This window comes from Acanthaster planci, linkage group LG05 (genome assembly GCF_054643075.1).
Source record: "Acanthaster planci isolate LZ-2023a linkage group LG05, COTS_SCS, whole genome shotgun sequence".
Classification (NCBI taxonomy): domain Eukaryota; kingdom Metazoa; phylum Echinodermata; class Asteroidea; order Valvatida; family Acanthasteridae; genus Acanthaster; species Acanthaster planci.
This window is the reverse complement of record NC_141781.1, coordinates 23,084,777-23,112,667: the sequence shown is the minus strand read 5'-3', so window position 1 is coordinate 23,112,667 and position 27,891 is coordinate 23,084,777. Positions and strand designations below refer to the sequence as shown.

The 27,891-nt window shown below is 37.9% G+C and overlaps 2 protein-coding genes across 5 annotated transcripts; one reads left to right on the top strand and one right to left on the bottom strand.

The window, feature by feature from the left end:
* Positions 1–6: 6 nt before the first annotated feature.
* Positions 7–10,441, bottom strand: LOC110979609 (uncharacterized). 4 transcript variants are annotated; one of them, XM_087137274.1, is made up of 18 exons: positions 8,750–10,441; positions 8,248–8,402; positions 8,013–8,123; positions 7,744–7,838; positions 7,506–7,562; positions 7,189–7,258; positions 6,663–6,707; positions 6,255–6,466; positions 5,421–5,513; positions 4,772–4,952; positions 4,319–4,492; positions 3,848–4,024; positions 3,359–3,540; positions 3,081–3,164; positions 2,685–2,899; positions 1,999–2,136; positions 1,706–1,883; positions 7–1,428 (listed from the first exon to the last, which is right to left on the bottom strand). In XM_087137274.1, exons 2-18 carry the CDS (start codon positions 8,393–8,395, stop codon positions 1,216–1,218), a joined length of 2,373 nt encoding a protein of 790 aa, XP_086993400.1. In that variant the 5' UTR covers positions 8,396–8,402; positions 8,750–10,441; the 3' UTR covers positions 7–1,215. The 4 variants fall into 4 exon arrangements, with proteins under 4 accessions (XP_086993400.1, XP_022091270.2, XP_022091271.2 ...); XM_022235578.2 differs by having other exon boundaries at positions 8,755–10,441; XM_022235579.2 differs by having other exon boundaries at positions 4,811–4,952; positions 8,755–10,440.
* Positions 10,442–15,533: 5,092 nt separating this feature from the next.
* On the top strand, positions 15,534–18,073 carry LOC147799266 (uncharacterized). Its single transcript, XM_087136820.1, has 4 exons — positions 15,534–15,543; positions 16,281–16,365; positions 16,784–16,881; positions 17,318–18,073. The coding sequence occupies exons 1-4, from the start codon at positions 15,534–15,536 to the stop codon at positions 17,416–17,418; spliced, it is 294 nt and encodes a 97-aa protein (XP_086992946.1). The 3' UTR covers positions 17,419–18,073.
* Positions 18,074–27,891: the final 9,818 nt, after the last annotated feature.

Below are 27,891 nucleotides of genomic sequence, written 5' to 3'. Positions count from 1 at the left end.
AGGACATTCGGGCATAACTCGGTCACACGTGTTTATTGTTAAAACACGCCCAAACGATAAGTTGTGAACTAATCGTTCAGCCCATGAATCATCTACAACAAAATTAATGAATAAGAATACCATCAGCACAGTGCGGTTAATGATTATACAAGAAGTAACCAAGGAACTGCAGAAAGTCTTCAGTGACCTTCCATTAAAAATAAGAAAAATTCAATGGAAATTTATCTTAATATTACATTAACACAGGTGTAATCAAAATATTATTGAAAAGCTTGGGAAGCTACTAAACACTACAAAATTAAGTTAAAAAAGAACAAATTGTTTCTTAAAACTTAGCAAAATATGTACATAAATGGCCAAGTGAAGAATTTCATACATAAAATGGTGTTCAAAGAACACTGAAAAGCAGTTTTCAACGGCTGTGTTACAGTTTAATATACAGCAAGACATACTAGTATGTTGGTTCCCTATATTAATCTAGATATTAAGGCCTATATACTGCAGGATAAATGCGTAGAAAATGACAATGATATTAACTACTCAGAAAGATCTGTTCTATTTACTTGGCATTAAGGGAATTTGGTATTTTGACACCTGTTTAATGAGCTTTTTTTTTATTCATGCTGTGAAATTTGCTGTTGCTCTGACGACAAGTCTTTGTAACCTCTATGGAGCAAACTACAACTGTAACGGAGAAAGTGAGGTCCATAAACCCTAATCTTGTAAGTATAGCTTCTTCCAACTTCTGCTATAACACACTGGTTTACAGGGAAGCGCAGCTTTACTTCATTTAATTCATGACAAAATTAATGAATAAAGTGCCAGCATGCTACAATATGTAATGGTGCATGACGAATATAGATGTATACGCAGATTTCACATCGTCATTCGACGAGTAATAACCCCATAGATCTATTTGGGTGTTTTACTTTTATTTGTGTCTGACTACTTAGATTTCTAATCCATAGGTAAATTTGCAGAAACATAGTATATACTTCATAAAATAAAAAAGATACAATCAGAAATGCATTTTACGGACATCTAAACATGGCTTAATATTCCGTGTACAAAAGTCGTGATGTTTGAAAGACCAGAATAATGAATCCTTCATACAAGCAGCATATTTTTTATGATTTTTCTGAAGTGGAAACGGATTTTCCCCAGTGTAAATTTTTCCCGTTTTCGCAGAGTCAGTTGAGTCAATGTGATTTTATATCACGCAGTTAAAACATCGCAATCACGATCACGTTTGAATATCTTTTCTTCCAATTCAACGCTCCGACTGGAGGAATTATTACTCTGTGTGAAATTCTCGCCCACCTGATTGAATGGAACGAAATCGATGGTTTTTGTACCCCCTGGAAAAGAACCATTCAAATGTAACCACAACTTTAATTCGTCTGGTTTCCCCGAAGATAAGGAAGAGTCCTGAAAGAAAAAGGAGACAGAAATCACTTTGTTGTTGTCAATATCACTGTATTTTATCCCACATATTTGACTCGGATTTATTTAATTTGCTGTAGTTTATGATTATACAGAAGACAGGGTAAAGATCTATTTCATTTTAGTGAAATCTATTTTATCCAATGATAATATGGCACAATTTCGTTGTCGATTGACTCGTTCGTAGAAGTAGCGCATACACGTATACAAGACATAGAGTGGCGACTCGGCCTATCAAAGCTCTATATTATGGATAATTTACCTGTGACTGTTCCCCTTCTGTCCTTACATCTTTGGATTCACCAGGGCAAGTCTCAGATTCCTCAAAATTCAAGTAGTCTGAGTGCTGACCCAACATCTTATCTAAAGACTGGTATAGGTCAGTGAAAGATGGTCGTTTGGATGGGTTCTCCTGCCAACATTTACGCATCATCGCATACCTGCAGTCCAAAGATAAAAGAATGATGTTATGCTGCAAAATAGATCTCCACATAAAGTTGGTGCTGATCTAAATACTCTCAATAATCTCTAGATGATAATTTAACAGGAACTTACACATCCGATGGACAATCCTTAGGCCGCTCCATGCGGTATCCTGACTTTAGCTTCTCAATCACTTCTTGGTTGCTAAGGCCTTGATAGGGTGCGTTTCCACGTGTAAAGATTTCATAAAGCACAATACCAAACGACCATCTGAAATAAGCCATCAAATAAACAGTAGGAGGACAGTACAATGTCAGCGTAGGTTACGATTGAAATTTCTTGACCATAGTTTTCACTAGTAAATCTGAAACAGTCAGACAGGGCATTTGTGAAAAATCATTTCTTGTGATTGGGCACATGTCCTGAAGCATGGGCGGAGATCCCGGGATAGGGGATATATCTCCCCCCCTTTTTTTGACGGGGGATTACCAACATAATCATCCCCCCCCCACTTTTTAATTCACTGGCAATGTGCCGTGCTGAAATCATCCCCCACGTGACAAGAAATCTCTACCAATGCCCTGATGTAGGCCTATACGACTCTACAGCACTCTCAATGGAAAATCTTTAAGAAAGATTGTAAATGGCATGGCGATACATTATCCAAAGACCATATAAGTTTCCTTTATTTATCCAGAACAGGAGACATTGCGATTTGGCCTGTTTTATTTCGGTTGTCCGTCTTCATAGCAAGTGTCCTTAACTTGATACAGACATTACGTTAAACTAAAAAATCTAGGGTGGCAAATCGGACTTACACATCACTCTTGATGGAGCATCTGTTGGTGGTATTCGTCTCCAGACTAACCCATTTCACTGCTCGCTTTCGGCCTTCATCAAGTCGTTTATAACCCATTTCGTAAGTGTCATCCGATAAACCAAAGTCAGACACCTTGACCAATAGATTCTTCCCCACTAATATGTTTCTTGCAGCAAGGTCACCATGATAATATCGTGTTTGTGATAGATACTCCTGCAAACAATCACCATAGCAAGAACCCTTATGAATTAACTGAATTGAAAGCTACGGGTAAAATAAAGCCATAAATATCTCTCAAACAGACAGAAACAAATAACTGGAAGAACCCACAACCAAAAACCCACTGGTTAAACGAAGCAAAACTGTGGTAAAGCGACAATGGGCTTCTAATTACCATTCCACATGCAACTTGGCGGGCAATCTGGAACAGATTCAGTTCAGTCAACTGGTATACAGGATCTTCTTCAGTTAGCTTGCTCTGTCAATTTGAACAAAACACACAAATTCAATTCTCGAAAGAATTGAGTTCTGAAAAGGTTGTGAGTTGTTAAGCAAACAATAACGCAAAACCAATATTTGAAGGGTGTTGACACGCTTACAAAGATACGTTTTACAATATCTTGACTTAAGGTTTTGGCTGAGTGGAAATTATTATGAAGGGTAAATTATTGCCTCTCTTGTCTTCCACAGGAAATGTAGTAGGTCTCCATACGTCATAAATTCGGTGATGAGTAAGTAAGGTTCATCAACTGTACAGCATCCAAGAATGGCAAGAATGTTAGGATGGCGACCGATGTCTATCATCAAACGAATCTCCTCTAAAAAGCTCTCTTTCAAATCTCTGGTTGCGTTCTCTGAAAGATGGAATACAGAGTACAGAAGCCATTACTGTATTTTAACATTGTGGTGTTCCTTTAATGGTTCAGTGATAGAAGCCATACCATTGTACTTCCAACAGTTCAATAAGTCTACGACTCTCAATTGACTTGGGGGTTTTGACAAAGCATTTGCATTTTGAGACTTAGGAGTGTTACGGAATCTCGCGCGAACAAAACTCGTCAGGGGTAAAACGACACAAAATCGATGTTAATACAAGGTTGAAACAATTTCCGTAAAGAATTCTGATTGAATGACACTTTTGCCTTTGAAGCATGAGCTTACCTTTTAGTCCTTTGATAGCGACGGGATAATAACCTAGCTTGCCACTGACAGTACCATAAGCAAAAGCTTTGTACACCACACCAAAGCTTCCTTTACCAATCTGAGATATTGGGCTGATTTCGGTCAAAGCATTGCGATCACATTCGAAGTGGGAAAATGATTCGTCCATGACGTTGCCTTGAAAACAAACAGACGATGAAAATTAGTTTCCCTGTTTTGATTTTTGCAGACGATGACAATTAGTTTCCCTATTTTGATTTTTGAATTGATTAAATTCCATTTATTATGTCATTTAAACTTCTGTGTTTCACATTTTTCAGAATCAAATTTAAAATGCATAACGGAATTAATAATCAATTAATGACCATCACTGTTTAAAAACATGCAAGAATTCATCAGGTACGGCTTCGATTGTTTCGTTTACAACGACTACACTTTTTAGAAGGATCTAGGTAGAACAGATTCGCGTACTTATCGAAATTGATTTTGAAGCGTAGTTGGATTCTTCATGATCTGGTATGAACTGGCTCATCGAATCTGGCCTTTTCTGCTTGCGGAGGTGCCGAAACAAAACAGGTAGCAAAAGACACAGAAGTAAAGTGGCAACTCCAGCCAAGACATATGGTAAAATGCTTGGTGTTAGATCTGCGGAAATAAGACAAAATCTCAAAATGTTTGCTCTCAGGGACTTATAACACAGCTTAGTCCTAAGCAATCCTAACTCAAAATAACATAATAATATCATTTGTAGATTAATTTTAATTAATTTTTCTAGAGTGAGATTTTTATAAGCATGCTTGGATTTTGTTGTAGTAGAAATGGAAACAAAATGTGGAGGGGTCTAGTAGGTCATCATCCGAAGATTTGGCGAAATTCTACAGTTAATTTGGAAATGACAAGCCAAGCCTACATCATGATGCATACAGGGAATGTACTGAATGGGTTGAGATGAAGAAACGTCACCGTTAGGACCAGATATCGTACTCGTAGGGCTGTCAGGTAATACGGTAGTAACATTTTCAGGACCAACAGAGAAAGAGAGCACGGCCTCATTTCCTAAACAGGTTACGCCACTGCATTCTGTGTCATTAATCTTAGCTCGCACCTGTAACCAAACCAGAAATAATGGTATCTTAGGATGAGCTGGTTATCATGAAAATAGCCCATGGGAAAATGAAATGGCAAACAATAATTGCAGAATTGTTAATTGACGTACTGGCAAATTTGTGAAGGAATGTCTGGGATTGACAGAAATTGTGGGATTTATCCAACAACCTTCTGTCTGACTGGATGATTCACCTTACTGAAACGATAACCAACTAGCTAACCAACTTGCCAACCACCCGACAGACCTGACATGAAACTTCAAGAGGAAACAAATAACCAAAAGATCGACATGCAACCGGTCAAATGGGTAACTGACCAACAAACTATGTGACAGACAGACAAAACGATTACGGGTCAAACTTACTTAAGTGAAGCATGATTGACTTCAAACGGGCAGGCTTAATGTATAGCTTAAGCATAAACACTATACGAACTTAACTAAAGGTAACAACGTCACGTGTCTAACCTGTACTCGAAAGTTATTTTCGTTGGTCACCTCCACACCTTGGAAAGAATGGTTGAACAACAAGCTAAATGGATCGTCATATTCACGCATGCTCTGTAAAAATATACAAATTAAATCAACATGTAAAGTTCAACCACTTTTCAGTTAAAAATGCATTGAACACTCAGAAGCTTAGGCAGTGGAATTTATCAGTTGAAAAGTCAGAAGCCTAGGTAGTGGAATTTATCAGTTGAAAAGTCAGAAGCCTAGGCAGTGGAATTTATCAGTTGAAAAGTCAGAAGCTTAGGCAGTGGAATTTATCAGTTGATAAGTCAGAAGCCTAGGCAGTGGAATTTATCAGTTGATAAGTCAGAAGCCTAGGCAGTGGAATTTATCAGTTGATAAGTCAGAAGCCTAGGCAGTGGAATTTATCAGTTGATAAGTCAGAAGCCTAGGCAGTGGAATTTATCAGTTGATAAGTCAGAAGCCTAGGCAGTGGAATTTATCAGTTGATAAGTCAGAAGCCTAGGCAGTGGAATTTATCAGTTGATAAGTCTATGAATATCAACAATACTCTACAGGATAGTGATCTCGAGCTTGCCACAAAACACGTCAATTTTTTTTCCAAAACTTAGTAAAATAATGAAGTCCTCATTGAACCATTTCATGTCAATCAGTATTTCAAGAACATGTAAAAGCTCTGAAAGAAAAGTGATAGATTTTTTTCAATTGGAAACCCCTTCAACTAGTTTAGTTACTTCGCGCAAATGTTAAAAAATGGAAGTTTGAAATTGCCTCTCAGGATATGATACAGATGTCACGCATTGAAAACAAAACAATCGAGTTAATATTTACCATCGGGACATCAGTGTTAACTGCTGGTAGCTGTACAGCTTCGTTCATGTACCACACAAGAGCGAATCCTACCAACGTGGCATTGCTTTTGATCTGTACTGGTGGGTTCCATGACACCATAACTGAAACTATGGGTGTGGCATCTCCCACTTGCTCCTCCGCAATTATCAAGTCCACTCGTAAGTCGATCGGACTCCCTGCCACTTCTATACCTGAAAAGTGTTCATCAACATTTGGAAAGGTTCCAAATCGCACTTGCTCTCATTTAGTCAACAAAGGGACTGTATACAACGTTAGAACTGTAACATTTTTGATTTTCGAAAATCAAAGCCAACTTTTTACCTGGAATTATATTCCATGATGAACCTTTCGCTCATAAAACCAACAAAAGTTATTAAAAGAACTTACTTTGTGTTCGACAGAAGGAAATACTCCTTGTACTGTCGTAGCAATCTATTGAAGAAAGATTAATGAAGCAGTTGGCATTTCAATCCCACTATGTCACTCATTAAAAAGCAAAAGATGCTGAAAATGTTGAATATTTAGAAATCCACCCTTCTGAGATCATGATGTTTGAAAATGGTTTGAAAACAGAAATATATTTTGGAATGAGATACGTTTGTAGAGTGTTTGATAATATTTTTCTTTTAAACTGAATTGATTTGAATTTATAAACAAAGGTATCATTGGGCACATGTTAGGAAGTTTAGAAACGGGAATTTTTAATTGAGTACAACAAAAGTGGTCAATTTTATACGTCATGCTGGGGTCAAGATACACGACTATTAAGTGCAGTCCCATGCAGAAAACAGTTAACCAACAAATGTAAGTATATTATTGGTCGAATTACGTCAGTTAATACACAAAAGAGGTGCATGGCAAAGTCAACAAAACTAATGTTTATACCCCAGTCGGTTTGAATGTAACATGTTACCTGCCATTGCGATTTCCTTGATACTTTGTTCTCGGTTAATGAGCTCAGCTGTTCGGTTGGCGGTAAAAACCTGATGGTAGGAAAAGTATTCATATGAAAATTAGATTTCTGGTAAATTATTTTATTTCTTGTTTCTAGTTTTCTGATTTATCACACATTTTGTCTTAAAACCAACAAAACTTTCTTCGATTGGTGTTTATTTTTAGTACATAAACATAGAAATGAAATTCTGCCGATGCTTAGGATCATGTATAATAATCATTTGCAATTTTGTAACTTTACAAAGCAGCTCTATTTAGATCTGAAGTTTCACTTACAATGAAAAACGGGGTCGATCCAAAAGGGACGTTTCTAAAAAGTATCCACTCCACTTGCTAAAAAGGAAGAATGCAATAAATACTAAGTCAACAGCATTTAGGCGTGAGTTTATATTGTCCCTTTTGATACTTCCAATATAAATGACAAGCATCTATTAATTGATTAAAATCAAGTCAAGCTCAAATGCATTCTTAGCAATGGTCAAAGAAAATCGTACAGAGCCAAAAATAAACTTACGACAATGATTAAGTTCGAGTAATAATCGTCACAACTGGCAATGACTGGAGGAAGTCTGGTGTAATCTAACCTATGAACACCATAAGCATCAAAATCTGAGAAAAAAGAAGTGGGAAGAACGTAAAGTCGTCGAGCTAAAGACAATGGGAAAGAGGAGAAAATGGTTTAATAATTAAATATGTGCAAGGCTTAAGGCTTTTCTCTACCATACTTTTTGTAATTTAACATGAATAATCAATAATTTAATGACGACTGGTTATTGATCATACTCATCTCTCCTTGAGGCTTGGCCCAGCTGATGTTAACATCCAATTCCCATCGATCAACAGTAACAGGTCTAACAATGAAGGTTGGGTTGACTGTGTTCCTGTCGACAATTTCTGTCATGTTAAGATCGGAGGGATCGTTACGGAAAGTGAACGTCTAAAAAAAAGATGGGAATGTGTGGTTCTAAAGTGTCAGATTTTCCTGTATGTAGAAAACGTTTAGGGCCTATGTACTTACGCGGGATGCAGCAAGACGGATGATAAGGCCTACCAATACCTATACCAGTACAGTCAATGAAACTTCTTGCAAGGTTTGGCATGATGGAGAGGAATAGCACACCTATCCATGAGGATGCATAGACTACACATGTAACATGTGACGTCATTCTTGACCTGATTCAAAAAAGACAACCATCCATGAAAGAATAATTTGGTTTAGTATAAGGAGTGGGAAGGTGAGTTGATAGTTGTAGTTAATACGTTTTATTCTAGGCCTAGTAATGAATGGCCATCAATGTAACTCTTGACTTACACTGATGCACACTTGCGTTTATTCATCTTTTTATGTCGTTCTTCTTCAAACGTAGACAGCTTTACTTTATCACCACATGAAAATAGCTCATGCAGCATAAGCATATAGCTAGAGCCTGCATAGTCGGTGGCTATTTTGCCTATGATAAACAAGCACAAGCACACCATACTGAAAAACGGAGAGCTCCGTTTATTATTACTGATCTTACCTTACCTCTGTGCTGAAGATCCTTCTCAAAATCTGATGAAGATTTTCGGAATACTGGTGGTTGACGTAAAACAATGAGTTTGCTTTATGTATGAAGATACATGTAGTGCTAAATCTCTTTAGGCTGTAGGTTACAATGGCCTTTCCCTACTCGTCCAAAGCAACAGTCAAATAACTGTAAGCATGAACGCGGCAAAGGATAACAACTTGATAAAGACATGAAAAGCATGCGCGGCTATATATAGTCACAACCACCCAAGCTTGAGATGAATTGTTCCGTTTCAACACAATGACTTTTATAAATTCCTTCCTCATATTCAATGGTTCTATTTTCCCATGACGTATGAGTATGAATTATTTGCAAGAGTATCCACAAGGTCATATGTAAATTGAAGGGTCTCGTACTCAGTCTATTTTGGGTTGTACCCACCAGCGGGTTTAACAGCAGGGCGGTGTTAATTTTGTAGATGTTTGTGTATTTTTTTCTTAGTGTGTGGTTGTGTTTGTTAGTTGTTGCTTTATCGTTGATGTTGTAGTTTAGAGATGCTCCTTTTATGGAGTGATTGGTTTGTGTTTATTCTTATTTTGATTTTTTTCAGTTTTGTCTTGTCGGTTTCTTTATCCTTAATTAAAATCACATGCATGTAAACATGTTCCTATTTAAGATCTTCAGGCTTTCCAAAGTATTTCTGGCTCGAAATGTACAGGGTAATATTTTAGGAAATGCAAAACTAAGTCTATCTAGGGTACCTTATGGAACTACTGACAAATTATGAGGGGGGGGGAATGGATAAATTACCGTGAAGACAATTTTTATCCCCCTCCCAAAAAATGTTAACGAGGATTTATTGAATCATATTCTCATGTAGAGGACAGAGTGAAAGCTGCCAACCAGGGCCAATAGGATCCAGGATTTTTTTTCGGGGGGCGGTACATTTGTGTTCGTACATAGTGGAGAGTACTACATTATAGTTGTGGCCGTTGATAAAACCATTTAACCTCTGTTTTTGTCCCTATAGCTGTTCACGTAAAACAAGACCTTTAACGGTTTATGATTTTAAGGCCCTTGCAACCTTTAGACGTACTCCACATCAGTGAGCAGGAAGGAGGTTTAACCATCCCTCCCCCCCATCCTTGCCCTCAAGTTTACTCTTACTACTCAATGCTGAAGAAGCTGAACAAATATTTTGAAATCAGTTTTTATTGTTCTTTTAATTGTGACCTCATATCAAATATTGGTGCTTTGAATTTGCAAAAGTTGAACACATTGCAATTGGAGAGATTCCACTGCAAAATGTTTGGCATTCGCCTGATGGATTAGTGTAGCAATACAGAAAAAGAACAGAATTGTTTGCGATGCTGGCGTCGTTCATAAAGGAAAAGGATCAGGGGGATTTTTATACCAAGAAACTAGGGAAGGACGCCGAACATTTTTGAAAAAAAATCTGTGGAAATTATCAATCTATCAAAAAGAAAGCAGGTCTAAAAAAATGTTTCATGAGAAAAGAAATCGACAGATTTGACCAAATCGACAAACGATGCAAGCACCCATTGGTTGTACACGGAAAACTACGAACAACAAAACCAACACAGTTATAAAATCTGCTCAAATGTTTTTTACAACACGATGGTTTCAGGTAGGAATTACAAACAAGCCTGGAAGCAAAGTCCAGAGATCACGTGATTCAAGCATATATTAGGATCAAACATTTAATTGGAGAAATTAAACGTGCTGACAAATTAATTGTTAACTCTTAATTATAGTTCTAATCTGGAACTATGGAAAAGATCGGGGTTATTGTCTGTAAGAAGTAAACCAATTAGTGGGAAAACAACTTATCTATCTATTAGATGTTCTAGTGGCAAGCTTCATGGCTTCTGTTAAGCATGGATGATCACGATTGCCGTTGTGATACATCTGGAAATTACGACCCGAGGACAACGAATAGTTTATGCCAACTGTGGTAAGCTTGACATTAAAAATCCCACAATGCATTCCTGATAGTGAATCTCTTCTCATAACAAAATGACTCCTGCACGTAGCTACTTAAGCCGGCTACACTCCTTCTTTACATTATCCTTTCTCTGCAAAATTCATTCCGACTTGTAAGCATAATGGTCAATGGCTAAGTTTGGGCGGTTTGTTCTCGTATGTACACGAACAGATCGGTTTATTGTGCGTGATTCGACCGCTCGAATGCCGGGAACATACACCCGATCGTTGCTGGTGGTTAATGGCAAGCGACATGCAACACGGCGGCGTCCATGCACGAATCGAGAGTTAATGTTTGGATAGCTGGGCTAAATTCTTTTCTATCTAAACAGGAACATTCATTTCTTTGTCCCGGAAATAATTAATGTTAATGTTGCCAAACTTCCCCTTGTCTCTAGCTTTGTCAGCATCTCTCTACTTTTGCAGCTCATCTCACAAGTTTTTCCATGTTTTCCTGTAAAACCCTGACGAGGAGGTGGTGTGTGATCCTGTTCCGAGAACAGTGTTCTTGGGTAGTGTTCCCGACGTTCAAGCGTGAGAACAAGAAACCTGTGTGAAGAACAGGCCGCCCGAACTGGACCTTTGCGTACACGCAGAACGCATGCAAGAACCCGCTTGTAATCACCTGTCTTTCTTTTGTCGATTGGGGGTGCACTTCAGCTTGGAGCGGATACACTGTTTTCATTTTGACTCTAGCCGTTATTAGATCCGAAAAATTGTTGCTGAATAATTACTGCATGAAAAGAGAAACCAGAACATCATAAACATTGCGTATGCTTTTTCATTAAAATTAATTATTTTGTTGTAACATATTTGTTTTCATATTCCTGTTTACTATTTCTTTCATTACTCTCAAAGAGAAGAGAGTTCTCTCTACTTCCTTCTTAACTAATGACTACATCAAAAAGGTAAACTGATTGATGTGGAATGGTTTGGGTTTCCCTACTATAAACAAGTACCGTTTCCTTCACTCAAACAAGTGACAATTCCATACTAATTTGATGCACACGTATTGTGTCCAACCACAGAAAGATTTGATGTATCAAACTTCTTTCATTTGTTGATATTGCTAAAATTACTAATTAGTGCCCAACGACATATGATGCCATTCTCTCATAATTGACCTTTCACACTGACTTGCGTCATCTTAGGAATTATGTATTTAATTTCTCAATTCGTATGTATTTTTAGATAACCTATAAAACAAACGCAACTGTTCACAATGAGGCACAGGAGCTGGTGATCTGCATCAGGGCTTCTGGACAGAGAGGTAACTTGTCGATGAGGCAGGACATGTTACTTTCTCCTGCTAAATGGTTGATTTCTTATACATGTAACCAGTCAGAGAGCATGGAGTCGTTCTATGTCATTGCATTTTCATGAATATCGTGACCAACTTTCATGTGATGAGAGCAGCTGTTGTTTTCCACGTAGCCTAATTATCATCTGCATTTTCATCTTGATGAGAAATTGGTTAGCAGTCTGAGATCTTCATGCGCAGTTTGCTTTATTTGTCCAAATGTTAATTACTGTTTCCAAATATGATTAAATCCAGTGTGAGACAACATTAATTAATAAATATTTTAATTGCTGTTAATTGCTATATCAGAGTCTATTGCTAATGTAATGAAAAACTGGAATTGTCTACATGAAAACATACTTTATAATAGCACGTTAGCTTATTTGCTCTAAAATGCATCTATATCAAACGTTTCTGATCCTTGTCTTTGTAAATCAGATGCTCAGTAAGAGTAAAGAAACAATGCGGTGTTAAAGTTAAATTAATACTTTTTCGTCATAGGTCAAAATGAAAGTTTGTTGAAACAATAACATTCTACTTAATTAAAGTAATCTTTGTTACACTTCCATTTTATATTTTAGTGATAGGTGGCGGCAGTTGAAAGTATAGACATAATTTTTCAACATACAAAAAAATGTTACAGTTTATGTATGACGCTTATTCTATTACAAGAGAAGTGCAGCCACTATAGTGCACAAAAATATTAACCTTAAAATCGGCTGAGTACCAAGTTCATTTCATTTTGCCAGGGCTTCGTGGGGACATGAAGGACGCCCTCTATAATCACTCAGTCTGCTACCTTTGAGGGCGACACCATTACAGACGAGACCTTATTCTTTGGGAGTACTTGGGAATATTTTGTATCTGAATTCGGGCACGTCTTTATTTGGGGAAACAGGCCAAAGCAGTGCCAGGTAACAATAAGAAACAAGTTTTTGGTTAATCCTGTTTATGGAATACAAATACATTTAGAAAACTTGCTACAGTTTGAGATTCACCCTCCTTCCTTTAACAGCCGAAGTGCAGACATCCTTCAAAACCACTTTGTCATATCCATGTCGGACTTTGTGCCCCAAAATACTTTTGAAACTGTAGATCTAGAGAAATTAACATTATAAAATAGAAAGAAAAAATATTTTAAAGACTAGGTGCGTAGGCTTACCATCAGCGGGTGCATAGGTCACACTTCAAAGCACGCTGATCACTCAATGTGAATAGCCTTTGTATCAAAGCAGTTTACAAAAGTACAGCCGCATTTATTTGTAGCTAGTGTAGTACGTCACGAGGCCTGGTCTTCCCTCAGTAATATTCATGTACAAATAAGAACACCACAATTACGCATGTAATTACGAGTGATATAATCTGCAATGAAACCTATGCCTATGGGAATAGTAAGCCTTCGCACTAAAAAAGAAATCAAATTCGTGAATTTATTTAATCTAACTTTTGCTCTTTCCATCAATATTTGTTTCGCTTTGTTCATTTTTATATTAAATGATATTGCTAATGTCTATTCAATATGTGACTTATCAAGTTTTTGATGGACTGATTCTGGTTCTTTTATTACCTATAGGCCTACTTTAGCAATTAATTTTAATCACACAGGATGAGAATCAGTCCAGGCCCCTAACCTGCAAACATTTATTCAAGGCACTGATGTGATGTATGCGCTTCTCATACATGCTGGAAGGTTTCAACCCCAAAAAGTATTTGTGAGCACACAAACAAATTCAGAAATCAGAAATATCACATATATCTTTTCACATTTTTGCAACATGACAACAATCACACGTCTTTTGTTTAGTGATTTTTTCGTCCTATTTTTAAAAACGTATGGAAACTAAGACAGGTTAGAGCCTAGGCAGCAAATGACGAGGATCCAAAGATAACTGGGGGCAGGGGAATTACACGTATATGTAGACCATTTTGACCATTATCAAATGGGAATGCACCTGTGGCGTCATTTCAGAACCACGATAGTAAACATTATTTTTATAGTATTAATTACATTGTAGGTATGAGATGTAAGGAGCAGTACAGCTGTGTAATGCAAAACATCCCCAATAGTTAGCCATTACAAATGCCATTGTAAAGCACCTCATTGTGGGTTGTTAATTAAATGCCAATTAGCTTAGTTGAGCAATACCATTTCAGGGAGTTCTTGAAAGATTCTGATGGAAGGTAATAGGCTTGCTGATTTTGCTGTTTGTTGTTCGTTTTGCTGACTTGTAATTTAATTTGTGAAATGCATTTTGATTTTCTTCTCTTCAAAACAACCCATTGATAACATTATTTAAAGTTATCTCTGCTAATTGCGGTAAATGAAATTTTTTGCCGATTTTTTTGTACCAACGAGAGCCTATGAGAACTGCGGTAAGTTTAACAATACAGAACACATTCTAATCAATCAACATGCGGCATGGAAAAAATATTAATAATAATAATTTTGTATAGCGCATCACACCAAGGTCCCGATGCGCTTTACAAGAAACAAAAATTAAGAGCAATTAATGGAACAAGTAAGTTTGAGAACTGCTTCAAATTCATATTCGCTATTTAAAATTCGGATATGGTGAGGAAGAGAGTTCCAAAGCGATGGCGATGCATGCATGATGGAACGCTGTCCATAAGTCTTAGTGCGAGTGATCGGTGTATCGAGCAGTAATGTTGAGCTAGAACGGAGGGTGCGTCACGGCTGGTATACTTGAATAAGTTCAGGGAGGTATGCTGGTGCTGAGCCATGGATGCATTTGTGAAAGAGGAGTAGAATTTTGAAAGCGATTCGCTCATTGACTGGTAGCCAGTGAAGAGTGCAAAGAATAGCAGTTATATGTTGCCTTGATGATTAACGTGTAACAAGTCTGGCGGCGGAATTCTAAATGCGCTGAAGTTTCGAAGTTTGAGAATCAGGAATACGGTGTAATAGATTATTGCAGAAATCCAGGCCGTAAGAGATGAAAGTATGGACAAGCATTTCCGTCGTTTTTGGTCAAGGAATTTTCGAATTTTTCCTATCTTGTGAAGAGCTAAATAAAAAGAGCGACATATGTTATTGATCTGGTTTTGCATTCGAAGGTTTGACATTACAATGGTTCCAAGGTCACGAGCGCTAGTAACAGGTCTGGTGCAGAAGTCAGAGATGCATATACTTTCAATTAAAGTATGTTTCTTAAACTGAGAGAATGATGTGGATGACTTCAGTTTTGTCGCTATTCAATTTGAACTTATTGGCCTTGGAACAAGAATGTATGTGTGTGAGGCATGACTTCAATCGCTGAATGGCGTCAGAACGCTGTTGTTCTGTCATGGTGACGTACAGTTGAATATCATCAACTGGGGGAAGCACTAACCTAAGCACTGCAAAAATAGGAAAACTATCAGAGTTGCTCATTGCTGACAGATCAGATTATGTCTAGTCTCTGACAGGATAGTGTATCGAGAGGATCTAAAGATGTAAAAGCCACCTCTGTTAATCTTTGAAGGGGAGTCACCATGCGACCAGGTGCCGTTAAGAACGCGAGACCCTCAGTGAACTCTGAAACACAGCACAAGTACAGAAATGCGGTATAAAATCCAGGGCCAAAAATTTTATTGAAATGTACAAAAAAAGTTGATCGGAGGGAGAAAAGGATCCCGGCACACTGTGCAGAATGAAGAGAAATGAAACTATCAACAGGAAGACAAACATGACGTGTAAAACTCCATTTTGGTCATCAAACGGTTAAAGTTTGAATACCCGACGCGTCGGTTTATATTCGTAACAAAATACTTTTGAGATAGTCATCCGTTTCTACAAGACTAAGGTGTACATCAATTAATAAGTGCTCTGCGACACAGATAATTTTTAAAGTTGTTTTCGGGGTTTTCTAATTCCATGTCTAATGACACAAAATTTCTTTTTAATTTCAGTAGTCGGTATCAACAATGCAAGTTACTGGGCATGGTTTGAATCTAGGCAACTATTACAGCCCAAAACATTAAGTATATACGTAGCATTGTGACTGGCATTTTGTTAAGTAGGAACATAGTATGGCGAAAGATTTGCGATTGAATCGTGCAGTTTAAAGATCGGTGTTTTTCTTCAAACAACAATCATTGTGAAATACCAATCTAATCGTTTGTAATAAACTAAAAAAATAGTTAGATTGTTTAAACTTGACAGTCCAAAAACATATTTATGGATCTCATAATACCTGTAAGCTATTGATTTCATGGATAGATCGATGTTCTGATTAATAGGACCACCATTCAAGTTGACCATATCTCCCAACCCACCGAAAATCAGACAAGCACTCAACCTTACCCTCAAAATTGTGGCTGGTAAGTTGGTTTACATCATTACTTAAATTCTGAAAATTACAGTAATGCCTATTTACAAGATCAAAAATTCGAGACAAGAAACAAAACCTCGGAATAAGGAACATTAAAGGAGAGACCTATTTCTACAGAATGTAGCAAAAACAACAAAATAAGAGCAAATACTTCAGACACACCAAACTGAAATAAAGCAATTTAATTGCCAAAATTCGCAAAATTTGCTAGACTAACGACAGCTACCGTGTTAGCCATGCAAAGCAAAATCCATCACCCCGAATAAAATATGGAATTGAAAGGTTACACAGGCATGAATTCTGCATGGTTTAGAAAAGGTCTTTGTAGGTCTGACCCCTGAATCATCCAACTGTCAAAAGATTCTGGTGTTAGGTTTTGCTCTCTTACAACTCGTGATATGGTTGCTGGAGTCAAACCTACCTGAACTATTTGCCATATCATTACAAAGATGTCTACTGCGCTGATGGTAAAATAATCGATCCTAAAGGTTGCTACGTCACAAAGGGAGGTAGGTCCAATAGTGACTGCAACCTTAGAATCCTTATCTGTGATGCAAATGGTCAAGCTACTCGACAGTATAATGGTACGACGTATTGACCGAACTGTACGCGGGGTTACCTGTCAGAAACAACAGTCCTGACCCCCCCCCCATCAAACCACGCCCTAGCCTGCGATCCAGCTCGAGATGACAACATTGACCGGGAAAGTGGGGGACCTGGGGAGGGTCTGGCTATTGAGACGTAGCCCAACAATTTGGGCCAGAATTGTAGCTACGATCCTAAGAGATGTGATTTTGACTGACGGCCAGACCCATCGATTGATGCGGCTTATTAGTTTGTTATGCAAAGGTTTCCAAAACAGCTGTCTTGGCTCTTTAGGTTAAAAAGCTAGTTCAACTGTATAGTTTTATCTCTACACAATTATTATTATTATGTCTATCACAGAAAAGAGAGTAATTTCTGGCACCGTCTGGATCAATGATAACTTGAAGGAGGTAAAAAATTACTTTCACACATTTTACGTTACTGCAAGAAATAAAATTTAATTGATTTTTTTCCAAAGAAAATTTTAAACCACCGGAGGTAATGGGACTATTTCTAAACGACTGTATTTTGAGTCCAACCATACAGAGATTTAAAGGATCCAGGAAATGAATTTTTCTTAGAATCACTTTTTGTGTATCTCTGTACTCATCTTCCATGTATGAAGACTGGTTGAATCTTTTTTGAGTTACGTGAACTGAACGGTGCACTTTTTCAAACATTAAAAATTTACCGAGCATTTCTGGACAAGTGGGGGTGCTTTTGCTTTGATGTAATCCAAGAAGACATGGTTCAGGTTGCATGTATTCATGTTAAAGTTATAACCCCGAATTTGCTATCTAGGAACATTTCTGTGAAAAGGATTTTACAGGATTGCCATATACTTACACAGCAATAAGAGTGAAAATAAAATCTGCCATAGCAGTGGTTAAAAGATCTAGAAATTTTCTGTGCACAAATCAGTGCAACATTGAGATTCAGCGCCTTGGATGACATCATAGTTCTGCTCATGAATATGCAAATATGTATTAGCATAAAACCAATAAAGCATCAAAACATGGGTTAAAATTGCAAAAATGTTAATTGAAACCCAAAGATGCAATTTCAAGGATTTATAGTAAAATATATAAAAATATTTCTATTTCCTGGTTCCTTTAAACTTCGTTCGTTAGCTGATATCTGAAAGAAAAAGTTAAAGTCACTATTATTGACTGCCTTTATGGAATTTCCAGTGACACTTCATAGCAGGATGTCAATTAAGTATATAAAACTGTGAAAACTAGCGGTTTTTATTTCATTTCTCTGGAACCCGAACGCTGATTTAATTTTTCTGACTTCTTTTCCAGAGCTAAAATTTTTAATACATTATTCCAATACATCTAGTTGACATATGAAAAGTCTTCATTTCAGATATAACCTGTTATGCTGTACAGTCTTAATGTGTGGTATTTTGTTCTTTCAGATGGACTATAAAGGAAACGCAACCCTCCGTAATTCGAGAAACGAGCTGATGATCTGCATTAGGGCTTGGACGGAAGGAAAAAAGTACCGGTAGAACATGCCTACAACAAACTGGACCCGTAAACAGGTGGAAACTGATTAATGAATCGGAAATCAGTTAGTTTTTCGGGAAGAATAGCCGGTCAGAATTAAATGTTACGGTCTTAACGTCAGGAGCTACAAGTCAAGAGAGATAATAAACTTTTACTATAAAGTTTAATACTAAAAATGACCAATTTGATAATTTAGCTACGCCAACCTTTTTGCCCAACGTTTTATTACTGTGAAGAGTCCTTTAATTTCATTGAATTTATTCTGTTCAATTTATTCGAAAGTGGAGGCTTAAGAACTAAGAACGTTCACAGTTGTTACTGATAGGCTAAATCATGTAGGATGAGCAAGAAACTTAATGATTATGCGTGGAGTTAGGTTTGCTGATCTAGCAGCAGGTTTCAATTTTGTTAATGCTTGTAACTACACTTTCAGAAGTTGTCAGATGTCGTGAATCCGTAATTTATTAATCTTGCTTTGGACAATTATCTAGTTCGACTGACAAAATATATGCAGATATTTCTGAAGACAAAAGTATTATCTCCTGATTGCTGAACGACTTAGGACAGGATTCGGTGACAAGATATATCTTGCCATGGTAAAGCGAGCTAGATTATCAAAACGTTCCAACTCTTACTGACACGTTGATCCCCATCAGCATAGTTTTCTGGGATGCACATGTGTACGCACAAAGCCTCGACTGCACATTAAAATAAAAATACTTCCTCTCAATATTGCAAGCACACAAAACCTGCTTTAGTATCACATTGATGATCGCATTGGGTCGCAAGGATAAAAACTAGCAAATGCTATGAAGTTCAAGCAAAAGCATTTACTGAGAACTCAATCCATTGAGAATAAGAATAAAATGTTTCTCTTACTGTTCAGAATCTGCTTGTACCAATAGTAGCAAATGCTTTGCTTGTGGCTGACTTCACAGCCGAACGGTTTTGCACAATAGGGCTTCAATTGTCTGCACGTACAGACACACACAGTGCAGCACGGTGCTGTATCTTGAGACCTCAGCATGGCAGATAAGCACGATGGCAGTAATTTTGATCGCAAAAACCATGATGAAGAAAATTGCTCTGCCACTCTCAAATCGGTACAACTGCCTGCATCTGGTTTCTTGAGATTCCCTCCTAAAAGCATACAGCTTTTCCTTTCGAATGACATTCATGAACGCTGCCATTTTGAACATTAGTCAATGCTCCTCGTTTTCAAGCTTGCCCAGACCCAGTCTTGAAAAATGCTAAGTAAATGCTCCAATTCTATAGAACTTACTCATTTTTATTCACACAAAATGAAGCAACTGCTTATTGTCAAGCACAAGCTTAAAGAGAAAAAAGTAAATACTTTTGCTTTTAAGCAATTGCACTAAAGTTAAAGTATTTGCTTCATTATTATTCATACAAGCACAAGTAAATGCTTCAAAAATGGTAGTAAATGCAAGTGCTACTTTTTATTCATACGACCCATTGAACATGAATAGCATCCCAACAAAAGACCTGCATAGGTTTGTGGGAAAGTCAGGAAAGTACAACAATTGGTCAGTGTTTGCAGTATGATCTCCTTGACAGGGTGACGTCATTATTAGGTCCGCCTGATCGGCTGTTTACACATGCAAATAATAACATCCAAATATTAATGTCAAAAAGATTTGTAATTCTTGTCAGGGTTGAGCAAATTGCTTAATTGCCTCAGTCTTGAGACCCGATTTACCCTAAACGTCAAAACACGGCTGTCTTTATTACTGCGCGCGATTCTATCCAAGATTTGATCCCTGTTTATACAGCTATGCTGTAGCGTTTGACTCGCATGCTCCTCACACGAGTCGGTTATCTTCTGAAGTCGTTGGACAGGGAGTTTATTAGTTTGGATTTCGCGGCTTTTCACACCAATTTTCCGTTGCTTTGTAAACAGCCAGAGGGGTAAGTAGCGGGCTACCGCACTCCGCTAGCACCAGTCTGCCTCAGGCTGATGTACAACGTGCTATTAAACCTGGCACTTTCATTGCAATTTTTTGTTTGAGTAACTGGCTTGGAATTCTTAGGGGTAGACAGAGCTGAGCTATCGACTTGTCATTCATTTTTCTAACACTCTTTGTATATGACACCAGTGGTGAAACTGAAATGATAAATCAGAACTGTTGGAACCATAAAGTAAATCCAACAACATCACCATCAGACCAAACCAATACAGAGGTAGCAACAACCGTAATAAGTAAACATTAAGAAAAACTAACAAGAAAGATATAAACATCTGTGCAAAACGTTTTGTGGACGATTACTTATTTCAGTAACTTGACTTGAGGACAAGTAGCAATAGATGTGTGCAACATTAACCGAATGAAATGTGTTTATGAAATGTTTGTGAATAAAAGCCGTCTCAAATGCTCTCGTAAGCACAATTCATTGCATTATATGTATCGTCCAACTCGCAATTCCCCGCAAAACGGTTACATAAAACGTCTACGTGTGCAAGCAGATGTTTCTATACTAGTTTCATTTTCTCAATCCAATTCTTTTTTGTTGTTGTTGCTGTATTTCCTCCTTTGTGTTTTTCGCTGCAATGCTAAGCCCCCTCAATCCGAATTGTTATATTTCGCCTTGTGCAAGAAAAACATAAAAAGCGCCCTCGCAGGAAACCGAAATGCTTCGCGCATGATAAGGCCCCATGGAAAGGTTGTGCTTCGCTAGAAAGTTACTTATGCCAGTGAAAGCCGTTAACCAGCGCCTGTATCTTTTTCACATTGATGTCTGTGTTACTGTACGGCTGGGCATGTCATGGCTTTCAGACAGCAACATCACGATTAGTCAACACAATGTGGTCAGGTGAATTTGATCTATTCAGACTAGACAGTTAACAGACAACACAGACGTGCGCTTCCAACTTCCTGCTGTCATGCCTTAAGTGGTTATACTGCCAAATGTGGACCTGTGTGTCTAGAGTTTGAAATGTTCCCAGGGCAGCACTGAGTTTCCTTCAGTGACAGTGCACTTACTCGAATAGTTGTATTCCTTGGCTGGTTTGTAGCGTTGGCCATCACCTATGAGATGTAGTCGCCGGAAGGCTTCTCTCAGCATGTTGACATGCAGTTGCCGCTGGCAGAGCAAATCGCGAAAATAATAGACATATTTCCTTTATATTCCGTCAGAAAGTTGGGAGTGAACTACAACATTTTAACTCTCAGGCTTTTGCTGAGATTCCAACAATTTACGGGTGAGTGATCACCCAGGGCAAGTAGGAACGACAGATAGTAACAACCGCTTTTGGTGACAATGGTAATGATAATGTATATTACGAGGGGAGAGAAATGCAAACCATTGACAAACAAAACAAAGATTACAGCACTTCTGAGTTTTACAAAATGACAACGGCCTTTGGCGAATCATGGAAATTTGTCTCTCCTTTTTGTGGATTTTTTGTTGCTACATCTTTCACCGATTTTCGACTCGAGTGCATCTGCTTCGACGTAACGTGCATCAGACAGACGGCTGGACTGCAAGTAACAACGCTAAACAGCCAGAGCATTAATGTTTCAGAAAACCTAAAATAATTATATCTAAAAGCTTGAATGAAAGGAGTAGTGAAAATTACCCAACATAAAAAAAGACAAAAATGTCATAGATGAAATATCTTTCTCGTATCTTTCCATTCAAATTTAGGACTTTTGACAAAACTGAACAAAATGCCGTTTGCCATAATATGTCCACAATTAACTTTTAAAACGTTAGAAATAAAAGGCAAAGCGACATATTATTTGCATTAACTTCATATTTAAATATAGCAAAGATTCATGTGACAGGTATTTGGACATCAATTTAGAGTTTGTCATCATTTTTGACGCTGGCAAAATGATGATAGCTACAAACAATTATATAAACGCAGGAATTATTGTATAATTGCAGAGCAGTAATTGATGCAAAATCACTTGATAAGATTTAATAGGTCTCCGACGAATGTGGAGAGGCCTCTCATATCACAGTCTACATCTATACAACCAAGTGTATTCCATCCGCTGAATAAACCTCGGAGTGTGTCTGAAAGGCCGTTGTACTTTTTAGGCGGGCTTACGTAGAGCACATCATAACAAGATTCAAATCATGTAAAATAGCCAAACATCATGTTAGTCAGATTTAATTATTTTGGTTATTGCTACGCCCGATAAGTACATTTCCTCGTGTCCGTTCTGGATGGGACTTGCTAATAGTTATGCCCGCTCCGTTTAATGCTCTCCCAGAATTCAACGAGGAGAAGTAAAATCCGTTTATACTGTTCTTTTGACCTTTTCTTCCCATGTTTTGCGGGTTTTGCGTGGACGATTGCCAAATAGACGCTGTTTCGGACAAGCTACAGGGCCTAAGCTTTTATGGCTGCCAATTCAAGGAAAAACAAACTCTATACTCCGCACTTTTCTTTTCAGCAAACTGTTATTCCACATGGATTTTAACCTCATAATTGGTTACTTCCATGAAGTATTAACCCCAGTAAATGTTATGTGATGTTAAAGCTTATGAACTTAATATTTAGAACTTCTAAATTAATTATGAACTTAATATTTAGAATTTCTAAATTAAATTTATTGCATCAGTGGAATATTTTATACTTAAATCAATCGTTAGTTGTGTGTTATGATGACCAACGCCTCTTCCATTAAAGGCATCAATCTAAGTAGAAGTGCACGGCCCTACGACCAAGAAGTTGGCTTATTAGCAGCATTTCAGCAGATTTGATGCATTTCCTGTAATGCCTCTTTTAACCGCTAGCAATGTAGCAGGATTGGACGCACCCGTCAACCCCACTCACGTCAATGCGACCAGCCTGATTTCCATTTTAATTCCCGACTCTTGGGAAGCCACTTGAAGTACACTGTATATAACACCCGTCACTGGCCAAACAAATAAAGATACAATCCTTACTTCTCACAATAATATCTTGCTGCGATCTACCGGTCGACGTCTTGCCGCCGCTTGCAGAAAGATGAACCAGTTATAGTACTACAGTAGTTGAGGTGGGAAAGAGTGCCAAAATGTGATAATTTTCGTGCTAAATTTGATTTGGGACCAGCCATATGCGCAGGCGAGTCGCCTGTCTCATAGATCGTCCGAATTACTGGTGGGAATTTAAAACAAAGTTTCTGCTTATTAAACGAATCACATCCAGCCACTTCTCTTGTTTCGATACAAAGCATGGGCGTCGTAAGGATGGGAGACAGGGGGCGGGACTTCCCCCGGAATTTTTTTTAAATTTAAACAGGGGGAAAGGTGACAAAAATGAAAAGAGATGAAAGAGATAAAAAAATCATCAGTTTGCCGGGAAGAAATTGATCTCTTCCAGTGGTTTGTCAGCGTGTTGCTGATGAGTGCTTGCCCTCCCCCCACTGCTGAAATCCCCATTTAATTGTAAAGAATGTGATCCACGCACCCCACAAAGCCCATGATACAAAGGCATTTTGGGCAGTAGCAACATTCAGCCACCGTTCGTATAGACTGCTTTCAGATTAATGTGAACTCTTTAAAAACCTTTTTTTTTAACTTTGATATGGAGAAGAAAATATCACTGTGATTATGGTTTAAAAAATCGCCAGAAAGAATCTGAAATTGGCACCTCACACTATCACTATATCACTATATTCATCACTATATGTACAGTTTTTTCTTCTGCAGATAAATATATATTTACCATACATTCCTTTCCTTACCAAGTAAAAGCAAGGATAGGGACTTGTATTCAACTAATCGTGCCTCTATGTTTGTAAGCATGATAAATAGAGTCATGATGTAAAGAACAATACACAGAGAAACAACGCGCAGTGAGAGACGGCGATGGCATTGCCTATCTAACAATGAAAGGGAACCTTTACAGTTCCCCTGAAGAAGTAGTGCAACAAAACCGCCGGAAATATTGTCATTTTGACCAGCTATCCCTGGCTTCCTGTGTGATTTGTAATCATCAGCAAAGTCTCCGGGATATATTAATATTGTAGAGAAAGAGTGCTTCCGTAGAAGCAGAAGCGCTTGAACTTTAATATCACCTTAGCCTGAGCGGCAATACAACGGCGGAGCGGTAGCAGCGCGGCTTCGCTTGACCGCCTGGGGGCGAAGGAGCGATTAACCCGGGTCAGGATCACTCGACAGCCTGCTCGATTTCCTGAACCACTTGGTAGACGACTGAGATAAATATCTCTGTGTAGTTACTTGTCCCTGTTTTTAATCTATGGAAGACAGTTAGATATGACGCAAAAGGGAAAATTTAACAGCCTCAAATTGGAGAATCGAGATGAATTTTAAATACATTCAATTCGATGTAGGCCTATGTCAAGTTTGCAGTGAGTATAAAAAGATATCGTATAGAATACATTTCATTACTTCAGAGAAAATTTAACAAATTTCGAATCGAAGTAAAGTTTAGGTTTGTAGCTTCAGATCATATAGGGTCGAGGGTTCGAATCCAGTAGGTGGTGAAATTATGATCTGGGGCAAGTCACTTCACCCCTACGTGCCCTTTCTAGCCAGGAGTAAATGGGTACCGGTACCTGCTAGGACATATATGGTTATGTTTAGGTGTTTGTGCATCAGGCTTGTATATTCCTATGGAGCTGAGATGGTTTTAGGAATGTTTGGATGTTAAGAGCCCCTTGTGATCGGGACAATGATAATACATTAACACCTTTTAAGGACATTTACTGTTAGATACTGTGTGCCTTATAAATACTTAGATATTATTATTTTCTGAAAGAATTCTTTTTAAAAGAACTTATTCATAGTGGTATTGTATTATTAATGCTTAATTGTCATTCTTTGTGCATATACATCCGTATATGTATTTGCAAATTTCATAAAATGGTTCAAACTCTAATTTACTTAGCACAGTATGGTACAATTAAGCAGATGTGTTTAGATAGTCTACAGTTACAGTATATGTTGCTAAGCAGAGAAATTTCCTGGTAACTAAAATTTCCTGCTTCACAGATTGATACAATTGAATTTTGGTCAGTGCCCGCAATTTAACTTCAAGAAAATGAAGTGACGGATTTGTAGCTTCTCCCGATTATACTGTTACATTTTTGCCTTTTATTTCTCGCAGAAAGCGACGAATAACCTGATCTAACCCGAGATTTACGCAAATTGGATCAGCTAGAAAGTGTTCTTCTCGACAGCTAAAAGCCTCCTTCATACGACCGTGACGTTTGCCCTGAGGGTGATTGAGACAAGGATTGGTGTATTATAGTCAAGACCAGTTTGCTAAGATTGCAATAATCGGATCAAGTCCATATACGAGGTGCATGGATCAACGTGACAGTGATATCAAAGAGAATTAGTTACAGTACTCAAACGACATTTTTTATATCTTCAAGTGTTTTCAAATCTTTTATTTCGTAAAGGACCGTTCCAAATAATGCATAGGCAAATTAACAATGTGGAATCCATTTCAGTAACACGAAGATTTCACATTCAAAAAGATATTATTGGTGTAGAAGCTTTACGCTGGCTCACTGATCCGGTTCCAAAAATGAAGTCCTAAAAGCTGGTTTAGACTAAGCCGATGGAAACATTTCTTACGATCTGTATAAGAACTTCCAGCCTTACAATCGCGATACTTGACACAAGCATTACTACAGTCAAAATAAACTCTTTAAATATTTTATTTTTTCCTTCAAAAAAGAATATTGGTTTGTTAATTCTTTTTTCGACACAGGCACGTCGTTCATGCGCAGGCCTATATAGCCATAATTAAACTCCTGAGAACTACACGTGGACAACAACAGGCCCCTTCTTCTCCAAAACAATTAAATGACTCCACCTCGACACCAAATATACGTGAGTATCGTTATCTTTCATCTTCCCACCGTCATTATATATGCATTAACAACACTTCAAACAACAGTAAGATATCATTCTATCGTATCGAGCAATACTCTTCATTGATGTGCGTATCCCGATAACAATACCATAGCATTGCTCTACCGTGTACGGCTCTTCTGAATAACCTTGAGGTTCTCATTGTCCTCTTATCGCATGTACGAACAGACAACAGACGATTCTTGTATCGACTAATTACTCTCCAAGCGTTAATACGAAACCGTCATCGATTTTATAATTTAATAACTGGGGCACAGGAAAGGTTTAAGCTCCAAAGAATATCATAAGGTCTCGGGACTGTTGTCCTCTCGAGATAACCTTGATCTTGAATACTACATTGTCATTGTCTCGTGGGATAAGAGCGTGGTAAATGCAAGAAATCAAGATCTTTGAGGAAATCGTGAGTTGATGGGGCTAAAAAATTAATGAACGAAAGGTTCTCTAACACTTCATGTAAAGAACCTTGTCTGTTTTTACGACAAACATATGGTGTATAGCTAGATGTTATAAACACACTGATGAAATGAACGATAGCCTCTCTCAAAATGTATGAAAAAGCAAACATTTTGCCAAGCAACTGAAGGATCAAAATTTCATAAAAATTACTGACAGGTAATTCCTTTAATGTTATAATATTTTGAGTAAAAATTGACCGCTCTTGAAGGAATTATCTTTATAAGTGACAACAAAAATGGTGTCTTCATTTTATTCAAAGCAAGCTTAGCGAACAGAAACTGTACTTTTTAGGTGTTAGGTAAAATCGTAAGCAGATTATGAACTCGAGATGGCTTCAGTTCAAGAAACTGGCAATTCGATCACACAAACGAAAATCTATCATCGTCTCCGGTGGCTATCTAGCCTACAGGGCGCTTCAATTGCCATCGACTCCCACTCTATTACACACCATTTTCAGAAGTTTTGATTACCGAAACTTAAGACCCAGGGCTGAGCGCTAGGCGTGATCGTACACGCCCCTGGATAATTTAGCTTGTGTTTGCCGTACCCGATACGGTGTAATTCGCCTGAATGTCAAACTGAAGGTGTATCATGTAGTAAGAGTTTATGTGAGCAATTTGCTTTAGTACGTCCCAGTGATGAAGTACATTTCATGTAAAGAACCTTCAAGACAAAAATCCATTTTTAGGGTTCATGATGTCAACACTGTAATCCTATTCACATTTGGCAATACGATGCTTGTAAACACATTATTGCTTTCCGTCAACCTGGTGGAACATCTAGGAGAAGCTGTCTAACCCTCTGACCCTGGCAGACGGCACAAACTCCAATGAACAATCCTTAAATTCTCATGGGACATGCCCCCGGATATTGCAAGAGAAATGGGACACATGCATCCCCCCACCATCCCTACCATCCATCCACCCAAGAACAATCTTAGTCTCATGCCTGGTTTTCCCACTCGTTACTTTAAAATTTACTTGACAAATATTTAGCCCATTAAGAAAACAAGACCATTTTGCTCGATTTAATTTCCCCTTTCCGAGTTTCTACAAAATGGTGGTGAATGATGGTCGTCTTTTGTGATAGAAATAAAAAGAATGG

Bases quoted from the DNA above. Each gene is read 5' to 3' on its own strand.
- LOC110979609 (XM_087137274.1), bottom strand. From the start codon at position 8,395: ATGACGTCACATGTTACATGTGTAGTCTATGCATCCTCATGGATAGGT. The intron at 8,124-8,247 runs GTAAGTACATAG...TTAACATGACAG, and splicing joins TCCGTCTTGCTGCATCCCGC to AAATTGTCGACAGGAACACA. The intron at 6,708-7,188 runs GTAACATGTTAC...TTTCTTCAATAG, and splicing joins CAAGGAAATCGCAATGGCAG to ATTGCTACGACAGTACAAGG.
- LOC147799266 (XM_087136820.1), top strand. The intron at 16,366-16,783 runs GTTGGTTTACAT...TGGTTGCTGGAG, and splicing joins CTCAAAATTGTGGCTGGTAA to TCAAACCTACCTGAACTATT. The intron at 16,882-17,317 runs GTAGGTCCAATA...TGTCTATCACAG, and splicing joins TTGCTACGTCACAAAGGGAG to AAAAGAGAGTAATTTCTGGC.